This window comes from Megalops cyprinoides, chromosome 1, assembly GCF_013368585.1.
Source record: "Megalops cyprinoides isolate fMegCyp1 chromosome 1, fMegCyp1.pri, whole genome shotgun sequence".
In the NCBI taxonomy this organism is placed as follows: domain Eukaryota; kingdom Metazoa; phylum Chordata; class Actinopteri; order Elopiformes; family Megalopidae; genus Megalops; species Megalops cyprinoides.
This window is the reverse complement of record NC_050583.1, coordinates 18374552-18399641: the sequence shown is the minus strand read 5'-3', so window position 1 is coordinate 18399641 and position 25090 is coordinate 18374552. Positions and strand designations below refer to the sequence as shown.

General features: G+C 41.4%; 2 protein-coding genes across 3 annotated transcripts in view; one reads left to right on the top strand and one right to left on the bottom strand.

Annotated features, from left to right (window-relative positions):
* The window catches only part of pitpnc1a (phosphatidylinositol transfer protein cytoplasmic 1a), a 70628-nt gene extending 55799 nt beyond the window's left edge, over positions 1–14829 (bottom strand). For both annotated transcript variants that reach the window (XM_036539940.1, XM_036539949.1), the window contains exon 1: positions 13978–14829. In XM_036539940.1, the coding sequence (XP_036395833.1) occupies positions 13978–14025 (48 nt within the window). In that variant the 5' untranslated portion in view covers positions 14026–14829. The remainder of the gene's footprint in view (positions 1–13977) is intronic.
* A 1229-nt stretch (positions 14830–16058) lies between these two features.
* On the top strand, positions 16059–23672 carry psmd12 (proteasome 26S subunit, non-ATPase 12). Its single transcript, XM_036539909.1, has 11 exons — positions 16059–16262; positions 17074–17133; positions 17315–17443; positions 17712–17819; positions 17996–18100; positions 18657–18806; positions 20662–20796; positions 21808–21920; positions 22129–22303; positions 22451–22528; positions 22927–23672. The coding sequence occupies exons 1-11, from the start codon at positions 16155–16157 to the stop codon at positions 23134–23136; spliced, it is 1371 nt and encodes a 456-aa protein (XP_036395802.1). The 5' UTR covers positions 16059–16154; the 3' UTR covers positions 23137–23672.
* Positions 23673–25090: the final 1418 nt, after the last annotated feature.

Sequence of the window (25090 nt, the reverse complement as noted above, 5' to 3'; positions counted from 1 at the left end):
AAGAGGCGACGTGTCAGCGTTGGTAATGGCACCAGCCGCGGCTTGCTTGGTTTAGCGTGTCACATGAGGGCTTGATCCTTGCTGTTTTTGCTGCTGGGAAATACAAGCCTAATGGCTTCCAGGGGCAGAACAGATTACAGTATCGCTGCAGGGGAGAGCGCTCCGTGTGGCTCATATATAGAGGCTTTATGAGCTCAATATGACATGTGACACTTTTCTGTTTTTGCATGTAAAAACAGAAACCTACAGCGCTAACTGCTGTGATCTCAATTCATCAAATGCCATTATTTCACTGAAGGCATCTCTTGCCCTCACGGCCTCATCACATCCTCCAACCGTAGCTCATTGCCTGCTAATGAGGACTAACTGGCCATCTTTATTGAGTGGTTCTGTGCACTCGCTGCAACAGTAGATTGTTTCAGAATAAAGCTCTGCACTGTGTATTTTTCCCCTCTTAGACAATGAGCAAGTATAAATGTATCAAATGCAAATTTGTATGGAAACTTACTGTAAAGATAGCCTCTTCTAATACTTGGTCCTTTGAGCTATGTGAACTGATATGGTACTGTAAAGGTTACATTGTTCATTCTGCTTAAAAGGACGCTAGTATAAGCACCCCTTATTTTTCATTAGAAATGCTAGCTGTGAAGACCATTTCCAACTCAAGCCAGAGGCCACCTTTTTCCCTTTTATTTTAATATCCATCTTCTTTGTCATGGAAACTTAAATGACTATATTTAACGTGACTTTTCGTTCCACCCAGCTGCAGAGAAATCAGCAGAGAATGTCACAGTCATTATTACATTTATATTCCAACTGAACTACTGCACTCCGCACAGAGACAGCTGTGCACCAGCCATCAGGACACCCACAAAGCCTTCTTGCTTGGCAGAGCGGTGCTCCCAAACCAGTGAAACACAAAACCATACTCCATCGCTAGGGTCTGATGTTTGCTCTGCATGCTTGACCATGGAGGACACGATGGCCTACCCGTGATCGATTCTTCTCTTAATGAATGAATGTACATAGCTCACTCTCTGGCTTAAGTCGATAGTGCTTACAGAGCATTTTTTTACCCCTAATTCTCCAAATCATATCTTCAGTCAGGGAGCTTGTGCCTGACTCAGCAACAACCGCTGAAGCTCAGGGAGACAGAGAAACGTCGTTGCAGCAATGCGGTGACAAGACTGTCCTGTTGTGTCATAATTTAGACAAACGACTAACACATGTTCTTCTTCCCAACCTATGGTAAAACCTAATTTCCTGAAGAGCGTGAAAAAATTATTGTAGAAGATGCTGTACTGTCTGCTTCATCAGGGGGTTGTCCATTCACAAAGCAGGTTGGAAATCAGGAGAGTTAACACACAGAAGAGAGACTATCGTTCCATACCAATTTCCAAGATTAATGGTGCATGCAAACCTTGCTGTAAAGTAATTAGGACGTGATTTATGTTCTGCTGCCCTCTTTTGTGGAAGCCAACAGGACTATTCTGACTTGTGTACAGATGTAGTTTCTGATTTTGGCACCCCTCCTCCTTCTCTTAATTTCTAAAACTGAGGAAATTTTCAAAACTCATGACAAATAGCAAAGGGAGTTTTGTGCTTTCATCTGGACAAAAACATAATGTCAATGACAAAGTGGCTACTTCTTTATAAAGTATGAAAGAGTCATGGAGTACAGATACTTGGGCATAACAACTGATAACAAAATTACACTTTGCCACATGCAGCAGGTGATTGTTCTCCAAATCATAACAATGCCAATTTTCTGGCAGAAAAACTGAAGCCTATATGTCAGTCAATTAATTCAACAAGCATTGCAAATCTGCATAGCTGGGTTGATATTCATTGACTGCATGTTGCCTCGGTATGACTTCTAAGCACTGTATGAGCGGTGAATATAAAAGCAGGGGGCAGACAGCCTTTGAGTCAACGTGCTTTTGTGGAAAAACCCTCTTGAAAAAGTGCGTCTCCACAGGAAGAAGTCTCCCTAATTCTACACCTGCCACAAGTCCCAAATCAAGATCACTTCAGAATTTGCACTTTAGAGCAGCCATTGCTGAGGAATGTACTTCATACATTTTGAACATTCAGCTTCATTTGGTCCATTTGTCATGCATTTTAAATGTCATGAATTCTGTTTGTGTATGGCAGCGCAAATGAACATAGATCTTAGGATGAAATACGATATTGATTTGATTCATTATAATCAAGTCTATTTAAGACACATGACATGAAGCACACTCCTGATGCTTTCAAGGTAAGTTTTCAACATTTCCACTTGAAGAATGTAAAAAGAACATTTTAGTATCATAAGAATACAGGGAATGCACAAATGTTAGTTTCTGTTTCAGTTTTCATTGGTCCAATTAGCTATGTACCTTTACGACTGCATTTTTCCAAAGCATGTTGCAATAAATGATACCTTAGGTTACAGACGTAGTACACACACATAACCTAAATATGCAATGAACAATTAATAAAAATTTTAAGAATAAACAGAACAATGATTGCCCTACTGGCTTTGAGGTCAGTGTCAAATACCAGCAAACACCTAAAGCTCCGAGTTGGTAAACCCATGTTTTTTCCATGCTGTGAGGGGAGCTATGCAGGTTTCCGTGGCCAGGATCCCAGGACCCACTCAGTGGATTAAATCACCATCCTCAACATATTGACAGCTGATGAGCCCTCCCATTAAACCAGTCAGCCTCCTGGTTACAGGTTTGGACCAACAGTTTGATGAACAAGAAAGGCACATTAGCTCCTGCTGCACTATAAGATGGCCTCCTGATGCCTCCTGACCCCCACTCTGTTTCACTCAGACAGCACAGCTGCAGTGCAGACATGGCCGCTAGTCCAGCAGTCCAGCAAGGACAGCAGTCTCTTGTCACTACCACTGCCCCACGTCTCATTACTCTGCAGAAGCCGTGCCAGAGCTCCACTGTGTGTTTCATCAGCAGTGCCCTCCATCATGTGCAGTTCAATCAGGAGTGCTTCAGGAAACCACTCAGTGCATTGCCATCTCCCCGCAAACACAGAGCCCATCACCTCTCAAACTACAGAGCGAAACTGCACCTGGTGCAGCAGGTGGCGGACGGTTGGGCGTTGTCTCCACCGCAAGATTTGCATAAAAGCCTTAACTCTACGGCAGTGTCTAGCTACATATGTTCATGGGAATACTTCGTTGATGCAGTCAGCATAGGCATTGGCATTTTACACTGACGGCCATTTTCTGTAAACTGTGGTACGCGTGTGACATACCTTTACACAATACAACAATCTAATGCTTGGGATACAAAATGCTGTGCACTCACTGTAGTACAGAACACATCCCTCTTTACATGCAATTTGGATGATTGTTTTTCCGACAGATTGATCAGTTTTAATATCCTTTCCAAGGCGATATTGAGGACGGTTGGGGGCGCATTTAACTGCATATTCATGATGCAATTAATATTATGAGCTTGATTACTGGCAGTTAGAAATTACAGTAGATGCAAGTGATGTTGCGCTAGCTTCCACTGACAGTAACAATGTGCAGACACAGGTGGAGGAGGGGTAGATTTTACAGATATATTTGCTACTGAAAGGAGTGCTTCTGGTTTCTTTTGATAAAATCTGCCCTGGTGGCACAAAAAGCACGAACGGAAAGCATTCATAAAAACAACCCTGCTGCATTTGTGCGACGCAAAAAATAACATTTCACGCAAAGTCTGGTTAAACTTGAGTGCTCCTTTCTTGCAGCTCTTAAGAATCTGTAATAAGCTAATATTTGGTCTTGGCTCACAGTGTTTACTTTGTTTTACATGGAGGTAAGCTGCTGAGATCATTAAAAGCTGCTCAGCACACACAAACACCCTCATTTCATGACATGTTGTAAAAGTACACATCAAAGACGACTGGAGAAACTTTATGAATAGGTGCCCCCTCTCTCACTGGTTTCAATGGCACTTCAACCCTTTCAAGCCGCTGTGCTTCTCTATCCAAAATGTGTGCAGGTCTGTTGTGAGCTGAGCCCGAGGGCAGGTGTTCAGATTAGCATTCCTGGCAGCCTGCTTTCCAGCGCTGAGCTCAGGGTTCTCTTCAGCTTTCCTGGCCTTCCCTCGGCTGGGAGAGGAAACGCTGTTAAAGTAATCCAGATAGACGCAAAATAGGAAACACATTTCCTTCACATTGACTTTCTGTTTAGGTGAAGTCAGAGGGTAATGCCTGCGTGTCACACTTTAAAAAAAATACCATTAGACTCTGGTTTCCGGGGGATGTGATTCAGAGAGGTTGTTTTTTTCAGTATTTCTGTCTATCGCAGAGAAAAAAGGCTTTCCACCTCCACAGAGGTGACTTTCAAGCAATAACATTATCACTGAAATATTGACTGTAGCCATCATGGGACTATAATGAACTAGGGAACAAATATTTGCTCTGTTGAACTAGGATAACATTTCTTCACCTCTACATTTGATGGTTTCAGTATCAGAGGAGTGTTACAGACTATGGTGCTAGCTTTAGCTGAGGGGTGGTAAGACAACGTTAGCTATGAAAAGGACTCTCCAAACTCATGCCTGACAAGAGAGATGTCCCTTTACAATGGCCAGTCTGTGTTGGGCCCATGCCTGAGCCCGTCGGTCTCGAGGTCCAGCGACCCGAGAGAGATGCAGATCGATGTTGGCGCAGCTCCTCTGGGGCCCGGGAAACAATCAGCCCCTCTGTCCCAGGGACGGGAGTGCAGCCCAAAACCCAGAGCGCAGCCCCAAAGAACTGGAGAGGCCTGTCCAAGATGAACACTCTGGCTCTAGCGTGAAGCACTGCACACCGAAAACCTCAGCGCTCTCATGACTGCTTTTGTCTAATTGTATTTCTCTAGTGTCACAATGGGCGGCTTGAAAGGGGTCCAGGACAGCGTGAACAGGCTGTTCTGCCAGTGGATGAGAGAGGGGTGACGGGAGACAGGGGATGGGGGACAGGGGAGGGGGGTGTAAATGAACTCATCAAGCTGAAGAGCACAGCATTCCCGGGAGCTGTCAAAGCCCCTCTGCTGATGCACTAATCCAAGCCAGAATTACACCGGCAGCGCTTACCTGCTGAGACCAAATTTAGCATTCGTAGGCAGGAGACAGATGGAATAAACTCTGCTTCCTCTACTTTGTCATCCCAATTGTTTTTTTTTCCTGAATGGTGAAAGCGGGTAATTCCGCACATGTGTTACTGCCAGATAATTATTCTTAATTTTAATATCTAATTAATGCATCTCCTCCAATGTGCTGTTTAAACCTCTAGCGCTCCTCTTTGGCTGTCTTGAATAATTCATGTGCAACAAAGCTGTTCAAATTCAGCGTGGTACAGAAGTGATTAAACTGAGCGCAACCCTTTTAATATGAACAGAAAGGCAAGAAATAGCCAATGGGAATTCACAGCTCAGTGAAGCACTGCTTGGGTTACATTATATTCTAATAAACACTGGTATTAATCTTGACACAGAGAAAATGCAGAAAGCTGTGAAACGCTTTGTGCCTGTTAATAATCTGCACAGGGTTTTCTGGTGGTCTTTTCCAAAGGTCCGCTGTGTAAATTTTGGCATTGTGCTGCCGATATAAATTTGGTTGATGTACACAGCCAGTGTTACGACTGCACTGAGAACCAGAGTAGACAGTGTGCTCAGCCTGTAGAACCAGACTACACTGGGGTCTCTTCTCAATGAATACATCAGCGTTCCGCTTCATAACACAGAAATACCCATTCAGAATACACACATGCACACACACACACAATGTACAAATGCACGCAGGGTAACAGTTGCCCACTGAAAAGTTATTCTGGTTTTATGGTCAAAGCTCAGCAGCCTCTTCAAGTTGACAGACCGGTGGGCCTAAACTCTGCAGGGGGAGTCGGAGTCTTTCACATAGCTAGAGGCGTTTTGGCTCCATTGCCACAGGTGATGCGCCTTTCCGGACTGGGATGAAAACAGACCTCTAGGACATGTATAATACCTGACCTGGAGGGTAAGAGGAGGGTGAGCAGAAAGACACGTAGGATGATCTATGGTTAGTGTTAGAAGAGACTTAATAAAGATAAAACGTAACTTACGGCCAGTGTCCTTTTTGACCTTCCGTTCAAAGCAGAAAACAAACCATCAGCAAAAGCAGTGCGACAACACTGAATCCCTGACTGTCTCGTATTCCTGCTACATCCACCAATGTGACCGCGAACAATTTGGTCTGAAACGCGAGTCAGATCATAATCAGGCGAACCATGATTCAAATCAAGACACCTGGAAGAAGGCCCCGCTCAGCAGTTTTTTTTTTCTACTCCACTCTCTGCCTGGCTTTTACAGTGTGCTGCAATTCTTCTCTGCTGCTTTGATTCAGGAATCTAAATGAGCTGTTCCTGCACAGAAAATATACAGTAGCCCAGCATTCTGCTTTCATTTCCCCCTGCCTCTGCAGACACGCAGGCATGCAAATGATAATCCCCCTCAGCTGAAGAGTAATTGGTTTCATTTGGGCCCTGATGGAAGTGGGTGAGCACTGATTGTGTTTGTCATGAGGGGCAGGTGGTGCACTGCGAGGTGAACCCCTTTGACGGAGATAACGTTTGGGAGAATTAGCTGGGATTAGCAGATTATTGAACATCAAATGGCTTTCACTGGGATGTGGGAACAGCACTGCTGGAGTAATTGAAGGGAGGGGCGTACGCATCTGTGTGTGCGCAAACTGCGAGGGTGTAATGAGGTGCGTTCAGAAACAGCATGCTGGGATTTTTGACAGCACACCATGCTGTTATGATTGTAAAATGACTTATATCTGAAACCATTGGGGGAAAATAGCCCTTGATAAAATGAACTTGCAATATATTTGTGAACTGTTCAGTAGCTGCCTTGTGGATTGTTGGGCTAGTCTAAGATGTCATAGTGTGCCTGTTTTCTCTTTTTCCAGAACTCCCCCTCCCTTTTTTGAAGTCCACTTGATTTTATTAGAACACTGCGACAGACAAGCAGGTGCAAAATGAATCGTCAACCTCGTTCAAAGAGAATACAACCTCTGAGTGTGTGGGTTTATTGCCTTTTGAAGAATTACACTGAAATAGCTTTTCTTTAGAGCAAGGGACAGTCAGTAGGCTGTGAGAGGCTCGTGCTGCATGGCGCATTATTTAACATCCATCTGCGGGCTCCGGGGAAACAGTCACTGAGGAAATGAGTGGAGGTCTCACCCAAAGATAATGGTCTTTGGCAGCCAGTGATGGAAGCCTGTCTGGAAAGGTAAACAGTTTCTCCGTCCAATCAAAGCAGAGAGCCTTATCACTTCTTCCTGATGGCAATGAGTCTTGGAGCGAGCCAGCTCAAAACAGCACTGGGGGAAAAAGCCTCACATAAACATGAGCCCTGATGCCTCAGTGATCACAAAACCACATGTGGAGGGCTGACCACATGACAGCCACATTGATTGTATGGCCTCCTTTCTCCATTCAGACACCCCAACAATGTTCCCAGTTTCCACTGTGAAGGGAGAAAGCAGAAGGTGAAAATCACTGAAAACACCCAGCCCCGCTCAACCATACTCAGATTACACATAACAGCACCCTGAACCTTTATTCCATGGTGCCTTTGCTAAAAGCACAGTAATTCAAAAAATCTTTTTCCCTTTTGCTCCTTGATCAATATGTGTGTGAGATTCTGCCCCTTGGCAATAAACCAAAACATCGAGTTTAGAATTAAAAATTAAAAAAAAAATCTTCTGATATCCCTGAGAATTCATCTCTGTGCTTTGAATGTCAGTCAATCAATATCCATCTCCTGTCTGTGGGTGGAGGTTTTCAGATGGAATTACGTACTCTTAATGTGCATCTAACACGGGCAGCAATCTTATAGTGTCTAGTTACAAGTAAAGAGTGGAAGGTTTGTTAACAATGGCCATGCTATCACATGCACGGCTTAAGCGTTTTGCATTGGAAAAAATATCACAAAAGAGGTTTTCTTGGGAAGACATCGAAAGCATGGGCTGAATCTTTTAGTGGCAGTAGTGTTTTTATCTGGAAGATGAGAGTGGATGGAGGCTTCTGAACTGTATTGATTTCTGCTGCAGTAGCCTGTGAAGTGCTGAAACAGACAAGGAGGCCAATGCAGACAGAAAACAGCCACACCATAACACCTAAATAAAAATGCAATCACAAAAACCCCTCAAACTGGACTTGGTACATCATTTTGCTGATTACACTTGAAAGAACTTGTGATGTATTACACGGCCATGGAGAATGGAGCCTGAAATCCACATCACAGGGACCAGCAGTGCTACAATTAGACTGGATTTTGAATCAGGGTCAGAAAAGTTTCCACTCTGCTGACAAGAGCTTGCAGACACAGAACATTTAAAAATGGTTGCAGCATAGTTTGATATACATGGCATCTCCATGGAGATTCTGGCCATCGTTCAGGGCTCCACATTCCTTCAGTATCCTTTCAAATTCTGGATGATTATTTTGATATTAGTGGCTGATATAAGCAGCTGAAGGGTCATCTGCGTACATTACAGTCTGTACACCCCATTCACCTCTTTCACACTGGATGGAACTCCAAACACAGTACTGCCTTGCTGCCTTTGATTACCAGGCTCAATGCAGAATTTTCAGAAGCAGCCATGTGCTCACATTGTCAGAGCTTTGTGGATACCCTTGTACGTATCCATGCTTGTGTCAAAGGTATGGCTGTGTCTGAAAAAAAAGAGTTTTATGAAAATCTCCCCAAAAGCAGTATACACAATCTAGAACCATTCTCATCACCACACACGCCATCCTATCACATAACAACCGGACCCAAGGCGGAATCAACAGGGGTGGATAACTCAACAATTTATGACTTTACATTTCAGCCACATTTCAACCGCAGTATTATGGGACACTGCAGCCCTCCTCTGATATTACCACAGCTGCTTGGAAATGAACTCCTACTCACTTCTAGATTAAAGAGCTCTTCCCTCTTTGTTACTGTGGGTGAAACCCTCAGTATGGTATGCAGTAAACCAGGTGCACCCAACTCCACCCTGAGAACTCCTCTCCACCCAGGGTGCCTCACATCAATGTGGGTGACACATTCACCTGGCTGCCAGCTGATACAAGCAAGTACATGCCACACTTCCAGAACCGTCGTACAGCAGAAAAGAAAGCACTTGGAGCATTGGCCCTCTCAGGATCTTGTACAGAGCTTCAAAATGCATCACTGGACTTCAATAGGCTTTAATATGCATCAAGATGTCATTTACACACTGCGTTAACAATATTACATTCCCATTCCCAGACCCCTCTACTTGTACCAGATAAGGGTGACTCTATTATACTACAGTAAAGTCAATGAACAGCATCCCTACTGTATACTGTTTGGATACTCCTTTGTTGGCTTTCCTGTCTACAAACTCTCCCAGTGTACAGGAGTCAGTAGTCAGGTCAGCCTGTGTGATTTAGTGCTCTGTTAAAAGGAATATAAATAGCAAGCTACACTTCTGAGCTTTCAGTTTACAGATGGCCTGGAAATACTACTTATGTCATGAAGAATAAAAAAGAAATTGGATTCTATTTTAGCAATTAATACCATTCACGTCAAGCATTATAAGAGATTATATACAATTACGTCAAGCAGTACTGTAATCCCCAGTTATTGCGTTGGCTGAATATAGACAAAATAGAAAAGTACTGCAGGGTTTTATTTTTTATTTATTTCCTGGAAATTAGATTTTCTACCAAGTTGAAGGGATTACAACTTTTTGAAAATGAGATTCAAGCTACAGGCTCCTAGCACTCTGCTACAACAGACCCAGATGGGTGCAGGTGCTACTTTAGGGTTGTCCATGTTTCACACAGAGCATGGATGATTGTACCTGTTTACGTGTGGTTTGACACATAATTTACATGACAGACTTCTTTCTTAATAGATTGAACTTCCCATTATGAACAACGCATACATTTCACAAATGCTTTTTAAAGTCCTTTTCCACCTCAGCAGTAATTATATCAGTTGCACCGTGCTGAGTATATTTTTAGTAATATATACACTGTGCAGACTAGCACAGTGGAATCACATCACCATGGAAACATAAAAGCAATGGTGTTGTTAAGCAGGGAACCTATAGATCCTACTTGCTTCAAAGATCAGAAAGTTTACCTGCACCACATACACAAATGATCACAGAAAAGTGGTAACAGTGATGGATGTATATATATATATTGGTAAGTGATATAAATATGTAATTTAATAATAATAAAATAATAATATTATATATGTATATACAGATGGAGTGATAACTACCTTCATGCATTAGCAGTCTCAGGCAAGACTGAAATTAACCATGGAAAATGATGGCTCTTGACCTCATTCAAACAAAGCATATGGTGAATAAATGAATAAATAACCAAGACAGTTACACTGAGGTGGCAAAATGCCAAAAATGACTACAATAGTCTAACTCATCACTGCACAAAGACAATGGCCCTGTAAAAACAGATGGGGAAAATGTGTGTCAGAGCCACACCTGTACAAGGCCATGCTGTCCTGTAATTCCAATACGGCTGCCAAAATTTCAGATATCGCAGTCATTTAATTATTTGTACTGTTCCTGCAGGACATCAAGCATTTTTGTGGGATTAGGACAGAGCAGGACAACAGCTAAAGGGTCCTGTTAATATGCTTGCATCCTACCAACTAAATGAAGCATTACTGAGAATCTGAGGACAACAGACACAGGGCAAACACAGTGGGGACAGAAGCAGTTTCTTGTATGGACAGCCTCTTCACGCTGGACTGCTGGGGCCTATTCCCCATAACCACAAACATGCGGCTGGATGGATGGCTCTCACAGGAGCTGTGCTGGTAATTGGGTCTGCTGTGCCATTCCAATGTGGGAACTTAGCCCTGGCAGGCCAACACAAACAGCCACACACTGAAGCTTAACAATGAAACACACAGCACAGATCAAGGTCAGTTCACACAAGGATCCATTCATGACTCCTCATTACTGAACTTCTGGAATTTCAATCCCAAGGTTTCCCAGGTCTTTAGACCTTAAGCAATGCCCTGGTAAATTTCCATTGGTTAAAAATGAATCCCCTTTTGAGCAACTAAGTATAAAAAAGGAAGAAATGGCATGGCAGTCATGGCAGCCCTTACTGAAAATATGAAGGGTCTAGTTCCACCTAGTGCCAGAGAAGGACTGCAACAGGACTTCCTTGCAGGCCATCTGCCCAATCTTCCATTTGTTAAAAAAAATTACCTTGATGGAGGACAGTCAACACAGTACACGATAAGCAATCACAGACGGAGCAATGGCCCACTGTCTCCTGTTTGTACCCAAACAGTGACTGCCCTGATTGGTATCCTTCCTGATGGGCCACATGCCTTCCAGTGCAGCAGGCAACATGCAACAGGGCTGTGACCTTCACTCGCTGCATAGCTGAGAGCAGCAGCAGGAAGAACTTGGCTGGAGTCCGCTGTCTGAATATGCATCCTTCCCCTCCACCCCCTCCCTTGGACAGGAAGCAGCCACTCACGTTATCACAGTGACTGGACAACACCCCACTCAATGTGCACAGTCATGATAAAGAGCTGCAGATCACACGCCAGCTCCTAAGCTACAAATGAACAGATGATCACCATGGAGGCACTTCGGAATGAAAACATCAAACGCCCCCCTGTATACACAGATGAATGAAAAATTAAGGAACATTTTGCTTCTCTCCTACTATAAAAGCCACTTAGTCTCTGTTTTTTTTCTGTCCTCTCCAATGAAATCCTGAGGTAATGAGGCAACAACTGAACAGTTAACAATCAACTGCCAAGACCTCCAACTCAGAGCAACTAAGCAACTGGTTAACATTAGCTAACATTATTGTGATTAGGCTACTGTAATCTGACACAAAATATTGGTCTGTCCCTTAGCATAATGACTGAAATGTCAGCTGCCTCCGTAAAAATCTTCTTATATGTGCAGCACGATTAACTGAAAATCGCTGCGTTGCATAATCGATAAATCTATAAGGCATGTGAGAGGGCCGTGTGTCACCGTGCCTAAAACGACTCCAAATAAGCCAAGAAGTAAGTACAATCATGAACTCTATTGTGCTGTACAAGAGCGCTTTTCTTCAACACAAAAAGTGGCATCGTGATGACTTAAGCGTGCTCGGGCACTGTACAAGGCAACGGGGCCTACTGTGAGTATGCCCTTAGTGCCAGGGCAACAGTGGCAGTCTTTTCCCATGGCCTCCTGCACTCTGTTTTGCGGTAACCAAGCTGCACTGTATTGATTGACAGCATTTTTAAAATGCAAGTACTTATGAGACCTTACAATTGACCTTTGTATATTGAATAATTAATGATAGCTGTTTTGATTTGTTTTTATCAATTACAGATGAGGCAGCCCTGCCTGGTTTGATTTTATAGGTTAGTACTTTTGGTCGATTTTAAAGCTAGCTCTAGGACTTTGTTTTGTGTCACTAAAAAGACTACCATTGCACAAGGCTTTAAAAGCATTCAGAATAATAACTGTCACTGAGAAGTGGAATCAGAGCTGAACCTATGTCCCTGGAGCAAAAGCAATGTTTGAACAGCACTGCAGTGTGGTACACTCCATGCACCCTCTCAAAATATGACCGTATGCTTTATGGCATATTCTGTTTAAGTGAAATATCTGAATCTCTATATCTGCCATGACAAATCTGGATCCATTTGATGCCCCCCTATCACAGAGTACTGTGCCCAGTTCATTAAAACCGCAGTGGAACCACTTCAAACATCACCTGTGACTAAAAGCATGTTATTATCATTGGACAAAGACTGGAACAGATGATGATGTTCCATCATATTGTAAAAGCATCCGGCAGTCCTTGAGCTTTTTTTTTAAATATTAACTGTGCGCATGGGATATGGAATATTCAAAAATATTCAAAGGTGTGCTGCACTAACGCCACTTTTGAACCAACGCAAACTGTCAGTACTGCAGCATGTCTTCCTTTACATATGTCTCCTTTTCTGTGCACTGTAATTTGATAGTCATGAATAGCTACCATTGAATTTCAATAAGGCGAACTATACTCGGATTAAAACAATTCTTTTGCGTCATTCTTCTGTACTGCCTGGTTCATCCAAGGGTGAATTTAACATGCCCACATAACTAGCATGCCAACGGTCGTCGGTGTATTCATGTGTCTTTGGAGATATCCAGAACAGCGACATGAAGAAACACAATTTCGGCTCCACCATGTTTCCACCATGCTCACGTCAACCACAACCAAATGAAATTACGGTCATGTACTTGCTAGCAATATGAGGGAGCTACAACAACGCCATCCAGTGGTCCTCTGCGTGCCCTCACACGCAAAACTATTCGGCATTACTGCTAGTTGAACATGACAGATTAAACGTTATGAAATAACATTAAATTAGGACATTCATATGCTGATGTCGTCATGATTACTGCATTTACAGACATTAGAGTCATTGACATCGTTACTCAACGGAAAAAAACACTCTATAATTAAAGAAATCGCAAAACATGAATTTACGTTTTCATTCAATTCTGGACAATGACCATACAGATTACACAATAAATTGAACGAGCTCTCCCGGGAATGCTGCAAGCAAAGACTCTGAGTCCTCAGCAGTGATCTGTTTCCAATATCCAGCTGTGCGATGTAGTCATAAGCGGCAAATGAGCCTCATTATGTAATGTCGTTCAGTTCATAGAGAAAGGAAAAGACTAAGATTAGAACAGATATTTCAAACACACGAAGCTATGCGAACTTAATCGAAATAGTTACAAAAACTATCTCACTCTTTCGTGCGCGCACACACTTTGTAGAAAGTTCACATACCTATTCGTATACTTCTAACTTGACACAATTTTACTCAATTATAGCTATCACTGTCAAAATTGAAACATCTGGTGCAGAGATTGCATCCCTGGGTGATTATTGATCATATCGACAATAATATGGCAATCTTACCTCTTCCACCGTTAACGGCATACATATTCTGTACTCCTTCAACAACATATTCCGTTGATATGGCAATGCCCGCGATGTTTTGAGTGTATTTAGATAATAGGTGTTATTTTAAAGTTTCAGTTCCACCGACGATCTAATTCAACTCTAGCATTTGGCGGTGCGTATAAGTTGTCTTCAAATATGAGCCTGAAAGCGAGCACAGATGAACAAAATGTCCTTTAAAAGCTGTCTCGTTGTTACTTCAGAACATGTGAATTCTTAGTAGAGCAAAAATTGTCGATATAAATTGGACACTCGAACTGCAGTTAAGAATGGCCTGTCTGTTTGGGACAGAACTGAACGAAATAAAACGGAGAGGAGAAAAACGTCAAAAACGGTCACTAAGATATGCCCTCTGCAAAATACATTAGTAACGTGTTTCAATGGGTCAGAAAATAAACAGAGAAAACATCAGCAAGTCAAACGCTACTGTCTCTTGTACTGAAACAATTATCTAATAACAAAAAACAGACTGGCATTCAGATGTCAGCTCCAAATCGCCAAAAATTCAGCTTCCTCAAAATGTACAACAGGGGCTCATCTTCGTTGGTAGCCAGCCGATGTCCCAGAAATTACAAAGCGACGAGATCCTGTTCGCGTCTGTATTCTTCTTAGAGTAAATGTTCACGCCGTACTGAGCTTTTACATCATCAGTAGGAAAGCTTTGTCCTCTGCCCGCGACACATTCATAGCGCTTTACTCTCCTCTTCTCGGAAAGCGAAGAATTCAACAGAATACAGCAGGCTCGCTTGGGAGCTGTCAGTCAGTAGATCCGTATAATGTAATCTCTCCTCTCAGAGCGAACGACGTGACACTTTGTAGCAGCAACTGAAACATCTACACCAACCGCGCGGGGCAGGGAACGCACCGCATGTAAGCACATTGCAGAGTTGACTTTGCTAATCAAAGCAGACCTTCCCCACCAGAAAGTGGAGTAAAAGAACACCAGCCTGCCATTCCAAAGAATGTCAGGAAATTCGCTTTTGCGAAATTTACGACAAATTACAGATCCGAATATCGATCAAATGCCCCAATGGTAACGTGCATATCAACAACGTATGAAAGTTTTAGTGCCATATCACTTTGTTGAAGCCTGTTAATATATTTTATTAGTAAACGACATTTGTAAGCCTGAGTACGTCTCCAGCATTATTTAAATCTTTTTCACTGTTCAGGCATCTGATAAATTGTCCCAAAAGTTTAAGTGGACAAACAATAACACCATAGACAAGGCTGCCCAAAATTTGAATGCGTGCAAGGCAGAGTGTCTACTGGCAAGATCATAAGGTTTTGTTTGTTTCACATGATCAAGGCAATGTCAAGTTACTCTGTTGAATATGTGACATTAATTAAAGCTACCCGTAGCCTTGTGGTGTGCTCTTTAGCCTATAAAAATCATTGTCACGGTACCGGATGCAAAGGAAAAACAATATACGCCATCTTGATTGTCATCGACATTTATTTTTCAATATCGCTACACGAGAAAAAAAAGAACAGTGACACGATAATAGCAAAAGAAATAACCAGTCTACGGTCCGCCAGTGGGTGAATTTCTGTTGGCTAGCAACTTCCTATCCTCTTGTGAGGGTAGAAATAGATAGAGAATTTGAAACTAATTGGCTAGCTGGCTAGTTATGTAATGCAGTGCTTTGTTTCTTTAGGACACAGAGGCTGGTATATTGTTATGAATTACATTTGCGAACGAAATACATGGTTTACAGAGGAAATGTTGATTAATTGATCCTTTACATCGCTATATTCGTGGTTCCCTTATGCTGTCAATTCATACCTTCCGCTTTTCTGTGTGGCCTCAACTTAAAAATTCAGAGCTGTTCCTTTTCTGTACACAATGTTTTCCCTGTGCTGCTCAAAATAAAGGCCAAGTCGCAAAGGCGAAGGATTGTCCTTAGATGACTACACAAATGCCTGGCATTTTGAGGTCCTTTGTGGGTCCTTGTAGTTTTTAGGCGGTCTTGGCAACTGTTTATTGATTGGTCAATTTTCAACAATATCCGGTGAGTTTGACACAGCAGCCGGAACAGAGGCGCGTCTTGCGAGAGAATTGCTGGTCCAGTACAAAGTGTAACGGCTTGGTAATAGTTAGCTAGCTAGGTGAGCGATATCTTAGAAGCAGCGAAATGGCTGAAGAAAGATCGGAGAGATCCGACGGGAGGATTGTGAAAATGGAGATTGACTACAGTTCAACCGTGGAGCAGCGTCTCCCGGAATGCGAGAAAATGGCTAAAGTAAGTTGAATACTGATCAGTGGCTGAATGAAATGAGAAGCCGGGCTGAGTCATGCTGGCTACATTTCGTCGTAGGCCTTTACTGTCAGGGTGAGCTAGCTACTAACCTCGCAGCGTTAGCTGGAAACTAAAGGGAACATTTTGTGTAGCTAACTTCCTATTTTTTTATTAGTTGGGTAGCTACAGATTTAGTTTAGGTAGCATAGTAACAAAATGAAAATAAAACTGCGTTAGCTGGGTAGCTAACTTACCCGAGTGACAGTACTTGTAGCTTGCAGGCTAATAAATTATGGGATGTTGAGTGAAAAATGAATTATCCGTAAGCTAAGTAATTTGGTTAGCCACGTTTAAGATCGTTATCACATTGGTGACTAGTGAATTGGTTATCCAGTCATCATTGTTCTGATGTATCTGTTTTCATTAAGTTAGCTAGCTCAGCTAGCTAGTATGCTATACGCTAAAAAAGATACATGTAAGGTAAGTTGTGGTTTTGTTTTGATTCGGATGTGTAGTTCTTACTAATTGCCTAGTTAGCATATATTTGAAATATTTCCATAACGTGTCTTTCATTACATGACAAGCTAGTTAACGTTGTATATTTACTTCGAAGTTCTAAGGGAAAAGCTAACCATTCATACGACAGGGGGAAGCGAGCAAAATGTTTGTTTATTGAACGTGTAACTGCATAGTACAGTGTGTATCATACGTACTCGAGCTTTACAGGTATTTTCCACGTCTTGCCGCTTGCTACGTCGCATTGGTGTACGGTACATCAGCTATATGCTTACAGTGCCAAATTGTTTCTTTGAAGGAAGGACGACTGCAGGAGGCCATAGAAAGCTTGTTGTCCTTGGAAAAGCAAACAAGAACAGTAAGTTGAACACCGTCTCAAGCGTTTATCATTTAAAGTTTGATCAGTACACAATTACTATCACCTGATTGTCAGTTTCTGCATCTTCACTCTACTTGCCAACCAAAAAATAAATTTGTATGAGGTGTAATTCTTGTCACATAAAATGAAGTGGTAATGTGCTTCTCTCTTTCAATACCAGGCCTCTGATATGGTGTCAACCTCCAGGATTCTGGTTGCAATTGTGCAGATGTGCTATGAGGCTAAAGACTGGGATGCCCTGAATGAAAACATCATGCTGTTGTCAAAAAGGAGGAGTCAGCTGAAACAGGTGTGGTCTGCCATGCACTGGCCAGAATGAGGGTCTTCGAGAGTTTACAAATTCTAAGCAGGGCAGCACTGTGGGTTGCTGGGTCAGGACCTACAGTTAGAACCAGGGTTGCAGACTAAGAAAATATCCACCTGAGTTGACGGATTACATGTAAAAAATAATAATAATAATAATAATAAGATGTTTGCATTTTCTTTTCCCTGTGTATTTGAAATTTCATACAGAGGTCTGGTAAAGTTGACATTTTTTGTTTCTTTGTCATTAACAGGCGGTTGCCAAGATGGTGCAGGAATGCTACAAGTATGTTGATGATGTGAAGGACCTGACCATCAAGCTGAGACTTATCGACACTCTGCGCACTGTAACTGCAGGCAAGGTCTGCTCTGCCGTTCGGAAATATGTTTTCATACGTTTACACAGATGTGAAATGGAACGCAGTTTGAATGAATGAATATTTTATACTGGTATGAGGTAAAAATGTATTGTTTGTGTTAATTGAAACGATGCTGCGCATGCAGTATAGAAGTGAACTAAGCTCAGTCTCTCTCTCAGATCTATGTGGAAATTGAGCGGGCCCGGCTCACCAAAACTCTGGCAAATATAAAGGAGCAGAATGGAGAGGTGAAAGAAGCAGCTTCAATCTTACAAGAACTGCAGGTAAGATTGGGCCTTGATGTTCCTTGAGTTCCCCATTATGACTTTGTTAATCTGTGATGGAGGGATCTGATGCCTACCATGGACGAGGTGATGCAAGAAAGGCACTTTGACCTTCACCAATTGTGAGACGATGGAACACCATTATTGCTATGCTTCACTTACATATGCTTGTCTAACCTTAAAACGAGTTAACGTGTATTCGTTAAAAAAAAAAAAAACTTCTTCAGGCGGCAGTGTAGCATAGTGGTTAAGGAGCAGGACTCGTGACCGAAAGGTTGCCGGTTCGATCCCCGCTGGGCCGCTGCTGCTGTACCCTTGGGCAAGGTACTTAACCGACAATTGCCTCAGTAAATATCCAGCTGTATAAATGGATAACATTGTAAAGAACTGCAACCTATGTAAGTCGCTTTGGATAAAAGCGTCTGCCAAATGAATAAATGTAAATGTAAATGTAAATGCTGAGTCAAGGTCCTTATTTTTGACATAACATGCTAACATATATTCCTTGCACAGTGGGACCCATTTGAGTGATTTTATGACGTGCGTCATGTCACAGGTTGAAACATATGGCTCTATGGAGAAGAAGGAGAAGGTGGAGTTCATCCTGGAGCAGATGAGGCTGTGCATTGCCGTTAAAGACTACATCCGCACTCAGATCATCAGCAAGAAAATCAACACCAAATTCTTCCAGGAAGAGGGCACAGAGGTGAGAGAGGGGGGACACGGGGCATCTCTGATGAGCAGGAGTTCAGAAACCACTTGTTGATGTGTATTGACATTTTGGGCTAATGCACTGGCCTGGCATCTTTTCTTTTTGTTGGATCAAATGAAGGCCTCTGCTTTTTTATTTGCAAGATAGACATTTTTTACATAGCACATCTGCAGATGGCTTCTGTCATGTGTTTCATTAAGCTTCTACAGTTATCCATTGTTCTGTTAGGAAATATAAGAAAATATAGTTTTGTTAATGGGAAGTTAAAGCAAGGATTGATTTGCAACCATGACATGCCTGAAGTTCAGGTCCTGGTTTGATTGCATTCTTTGGAAAGCCGTTTGTGATATTTGGAATGCTTATTCAGACGGCAAGGGGAAGCGAGCACAATATTTGTTTATTGTGAGTGTAACTGCATAGTACAGTGGGTATCATACGTACTCAGGCTTTATAGGTATTTTCGCTACGTCGCATTGGTGCACGGTACATCAGCTATATGCTTACAGTGTCAAATTGTTTCTTTGAAATGCCTTGATTATCAATGATTGGGTGTTACAGAATGAAGTTCCAGTGCATTATGGGTCATCCGCACACTGCAAATGTTCTGAAAGGATGGTTCCTTTGAAAAGCTATGAATCCTTTACTGTTACTCAAAGCAACATGCAAGAGATCACATGCTTCAGATCAAAGTCAGCTCAGCTTTAAAAATTGAATAGCAGAGGGAACTGACTTAAGGAAGGCTTCTCTGTCTCTGTTTGATCTGCTCGAGCAGGGGTGTCCAAACCTCTCCTGGAGGGCCACTTGTCCTGCACGTTTTAGATCTCTCCCTGTTCCAACACAGCTGATTCAAATGATCAGTTTGTTATTCAGCAGCTTCAGGAGTTCATAATGAGTTGATCATTTGAATCAGCTGTGTTGGAGCAGGGAGAGATCTAAAACATGCAGGACAAGTGGCCCTCCAGGAGAGGTTTGGACACCCCTGTGCTAGAGGGTAACTTTTTCATTTTGAGCATGAAATGAATAAGGCACATCCCCAAAGGATTTGATTACTACCACAACCGTTGATTTAAAAAAAAAAAACAGCATTTGTTGTGAAAGACTAATTAACATTTAAGAGAGGTTTATAAAGGACGTGTCTCATTTTAGGTCCTTGTGTAACAGGTAAGAAATGGATTGAAACAATATCAAAATAATTTCCATGTGTTCAATGTAACAGAATCAGCTTAACGAAAAATATTAATGAATGAAAATTCTCAGAGGAGTTGAAATTTCCTAGGACATGCCCAAATAGTTTTGAATATGGTGATTATTGTTAAAATGATCCGTATTCCCAGAGCCTTTCTCAAGCTCGTGGATTACTACAGTGGAAAAGGATGGTTTGTGAAATAATCTCCTAACCAAAAGAAAACCAATGAATCGCTCAGCTCTTAGCAGTAGTTAGAGTATTTACATGTAGTAGAATAAAAGATTTATACCAGCTCAAGGTTGGTGTATTTTCTATTCCAGACCATTTGTGACAGTGAGTATAAGAGCTCCTCATTCTTTCCATTTGAATGTGATCTTGAAAAAAGTTCTGTTTTGTGGTGAAAAGGAGCAAGTTTTATTTTTAGTGAAAGGCTGAAAGCCTAAGTAGTTTCCTCAGCTATTTTTAATAAATTCAACAATATTGTAAGTATTGTAAATCTGGTCATAATGATGAAATGTGCAGTATTGTAACTCTGATCATAATGATGAAGAAAACGTACTTGTGTTACTCTTTGAATTCATTACTGCAAACATTACTGCAGACATGCTTATATTTATTTCCCTCCCCATTGGATATCATCATGGTTCTGTCTCTGTGTTCTAGGAGTTGAAGCTCAAGTATTACAATTTGATGATCCAGGTGGATCAACATGAAGGATCGTATCTCTCAATATGCAAACACTATCGAGCGATCTATGACACTCCCTGCATCCTGGAGGACAGTGGGAAATGGCAGCAGGTAAAGCTGAATTTTATATTTAAGAAAAATTCACTGTGTTCTAAAAAGGAAATCTGAAGCAAAGCTCGGTTTCCATGAACAGAGCATACAACACTCAGCGTAATTGAAAAAGTGCATACCAGTGGAATTTTTCATATTTGTATTTTTCATACTTTATTTGGCTTGTAGTTTATTGCTTTTTGAGAGTATATGGGAGGAGTATCTTTTGAAATGGATGCATCGCTTTTTGCACTTTGGGGAATGTGAAACTGTTTTCGTGGTATAGTTTTTGTCAGCTGTGGGAGGCACACAATTGTGCATCTTGGACTGTGCAAGAACAGGAAGGCTATAGAAGTTACCCTTGTTTTTTTTTTTTTTTCTTCCCTTTTTTTTGACTGCATGGTCTGCATGTTTGATCACTTCATGGTCTACTGTTTTGTTTTACACAAGCAAGATTTTCTCCCCTTCATTACAGGGGTAATATGATTACTTAAAATATGAACCACAGTTCACTAGTTTAGATTATGGGAATGATTAATTACACCTTAACATTCCTTTTCTGTTCAGCTTTTCTCACTTTTTCTCAACTATTGGTGACATGAGTGTAGTCATGTTTATTTGCATATTTAAATTTGTTACACACTTCTTGACATGTGTTGTGAATGTCATTCTGTTGTATAATGGCATGCATCTCTAAGAGGTATCTGTGGAATAGATGCCCAGAAATGTTTCCGGAGAAGGTCTGCTGGGTTTTATGCTGATACTTACCATTTATGATTTATGAGGACAGTGTCCAAAATGGTTATATTTTAAAAATGAAGACTAAAGTAAAAGTCAACAAACTGCATTGTATTTAATTTTGGAATGCTTCTTAGAACTGAAGTAAAGAAATACTTCTCTGAACTGGAATAATGGATAAAATAGGATATTGATGTTTTCTGCATAGATTATGACCAGATTATGATTTTTTCCTTCAGTTAACTTAAAAGTATACACACTGATGGGTGTAATGTCCTTTTTATTCTGTTTCAGGCTTTGAAGAGTGTTGTTCTTTATGTAATTTTGGCTCCCTATGACAATGAGCAGTCTGACCTGGTGCACAGAATCAATGCTGATAAGAAATTGGAAGAAATTCCCAAATATAAGTAAGCACACTCTTACACCACAAAAATGTCACTAAAATATTATTATTGAGTGTTGATGGAGCTTTGAAATCGGTGTCATATATTCCTCACCATAGTTTAAATCACCATCAGGGTCCAATAGTTATAGTCTTTCTGAATCACGTAGAAGTACCTAGCAATATCTACACTTCCAGTGATGGCTCAAAAAGCTGACCCTCTCCTCTCACAGGGATCTTCTGAAGCAGTTCACCACCATGGAGTTGATGCGCTGGGCATCTCTGGTGGAGGATTATGGGAAGGAGCTGAGGGAAGGCTCCCCAGACAGCCCGGCAACTGACGTCTTTTCCTGCACCGAGGAGGGAGAGAAGAGATGGAAAGATCTCAAAAATAGAGTTGTGGAACACGTAAGTTTTGATACCTTTTCTCATTTATGGAATTACTGAAGCTTTTTATAAGGCACAGAACATCTCATGCATTTCTTCAGGTTCATGTACAGGTTAATTGCCATGACATTTTGTTAAACAGATGGGTTCTTTGTTTCTCTCCTCCAGAACATAAGAATAATGGCCAAGTATTATACAAGGATCACAATGAAGAGAATGGCTGGACTTCTTGATCTGTCTGTTGATGTAAGCAAAGTTACTTTTATTCTGCAAATGTTTTTTGGGCCAAGTCCCACTAAATGTCCTTTGGTGGTTTGGTTCAGTGTGGGGATATTCCAGTCTGCATCTGCAGGTATCATGTATATCTGTCTTATGGATGCAAAATCAAACTAAGGTCTTGACTCACTGTGGACACTGAAGATCCCATGGCACATTTTTAGAGTGCATCACTGTCAATCTGTCCACCCTACCATCCCTCTACAGTTGATTCTTTACACAATCCATTGTCTTCTCAACCCGCCGGGTTTCCTCAGATTGCAGGTGTAAAAGATAGATGAGTTCTCCCGTGATGTTCCTGCTTAAATTTAAATGAAATGCAGTGTATCTGAAAATGAATGGAAGATTTTTGCTTTTTTCTCTTGCAGGAGTCTGAGGAGTTTCTCTCCAACCTGGTGGTCAACAAGACCATTTACGCCAAGGTGGACCGGTTAGCCGGCATCATCAACTTCCAGAGACCAAAGGACCCCAATGATCTCTTGAATGACTGGTCCCACAAACTGAACTCGCTCATGTCACTGGTGAACAAAACCACTCACCTGATTGCCAAAGAGGAAATGATACACAATCTTCAGTAATGAGCGTGGGGAGAGCATATGGCTTCATTGAAATGTTGCTGGATTTCATAGGCCAAGCCTAAAGGAAATGTAAATCCACGCTGAACCATCCAGTTTCATGGAAGATGATTGCAACCATACAGAGCTCTCCTGAGCGGTTAAGATCAGAGCATTTTTATTTCATTGTCAACAAATGATATTTTGGAAAAGATGGTAGTACAATTATAGAATTTTCCTATACAGTTATACTGTCTCTTTCTCTAACAGTTCTACACAGTGTGGCAAAGCTTATGTTGCAATCACAGTGTTGAACTGACTGCTCTAATATTTAGAATGATCCCTTGAATATTTGGCAACTTGTGCTAGTGGCCTAGTGGTTATTGGTTACAGATGGACTTGTAGGTTTTCTGTTGTGTTCTGACAGTGTTTTACATATAACTGTTATAAGGGATTATGCTATACATAACGTGGGCAAGATGTGCTGTATTAAAACATTGCTATAAGCTTTTGTTGATTTTTTTTGTGTTGCAACATAAACATTAAATCTTTTTTCTCCATCAGATTGCCATCTTATTTTGATTAACCAAAGAACATAAGAGTCTACATTAAATATTTAATGTGGTAGTGTGAAACACACTCCCCTGGTACATGTTCACTTACAGTGCATGTGATCATGTGATGGATTAGCAATAATGTTGGACCAAGCTCTAACATTGGTTCTGACACATTTCTTTATTTTAACCAAGGCATGCTGATAACTAGTGAAGAAAAAGGCCTGTTTCATTTTGTACCTCTTCACAAAAATCTTCCAGAAGGTTCCCATCTATTAGAAACATGTTCAAGGATCCTCAGTCACCAGCAACAGATTTTATGGTTCCATTACCCTTTGAAAGTATTATGGTGCATTAATCCTGGTTGTAAATGTTCAAATATAGCAGGAAAAAAACTGTTGTTTTAATATGTAGAACTAGATGGTTTGCACCCAAGAAACTGTACTGGTAGTAAATACTCAGTCTTTTTCAGAACTTGACAAAATCTGGGTACATGTGTAGTTATGTCGCATTTATCTTATTCCTGCCTTCAGGTTCTGGCAGGCAGATGTTTTAGAAGCTAAAAACAGTCCACTGCTTGCACAATCTGGATGCAGGATCAGATGAGCTGGCAGAGAAAACCAGCAACTGCACATCAGTTTCTCTGTGACTGGTTTGGCCTTAGGCACTTCATCCAGAGGAGGGTTTTACTCTCCCATTTGTCTGAAGGTTGGCACAATCGGGGAGCACAGGGAGTGAACTTCAGCAAATCCAAGACTATTTGAAATAGCCATGAATGGTCTTTTAAAAGCTTTTGGATTATGGGGATTTTAGAGCTGCAGGTCTTCTGATGTGTGTGTGTGTGTGTGTGTGTGTGTGTTTTGGATTCTGCTGCACAATCTGAATCTGCATATCTATCACCTGCATAAAAATAGAAAAATAGCGCAGTGTTTCAGACTACTAAGCAGGGAGACATCAAAAGGATCGGTACTCAAGTATGATGGACATGAGCCTGCAGAATGTAGGTGGCAGTAGATGGTGTAGGTGGTGGTACCTTAAATGGCCAATGTGATGGATAACACAATGGCCTTTGTTTCCAACCAAGTTCTTGTATTCTGTGGAAAAGCACTTGTACTATGAAGATTTTAATTTAATCAGAAAACATACCAATAAATACATATATAATCTTTTAAAATTAAAATCGTTTACAACAAGAGATAAGATGGAAAGGTCATTTTTATTGGTTACTGCATGTCTGAGAGTTATTCTCAATCCCTTTTCAAATCTGTTGTTTTGATTTTAACCCCCTTGACTCTTTTACAGTGCCGTCTTGTGACGATTAAAAATATTACAACTGATCACAGTATTCAAATAAAGACCCCTCGACTGGTATTTTGACATTAATATACTGAAAATGGTGTAAAGTTCCAAAATGTGATTCTATG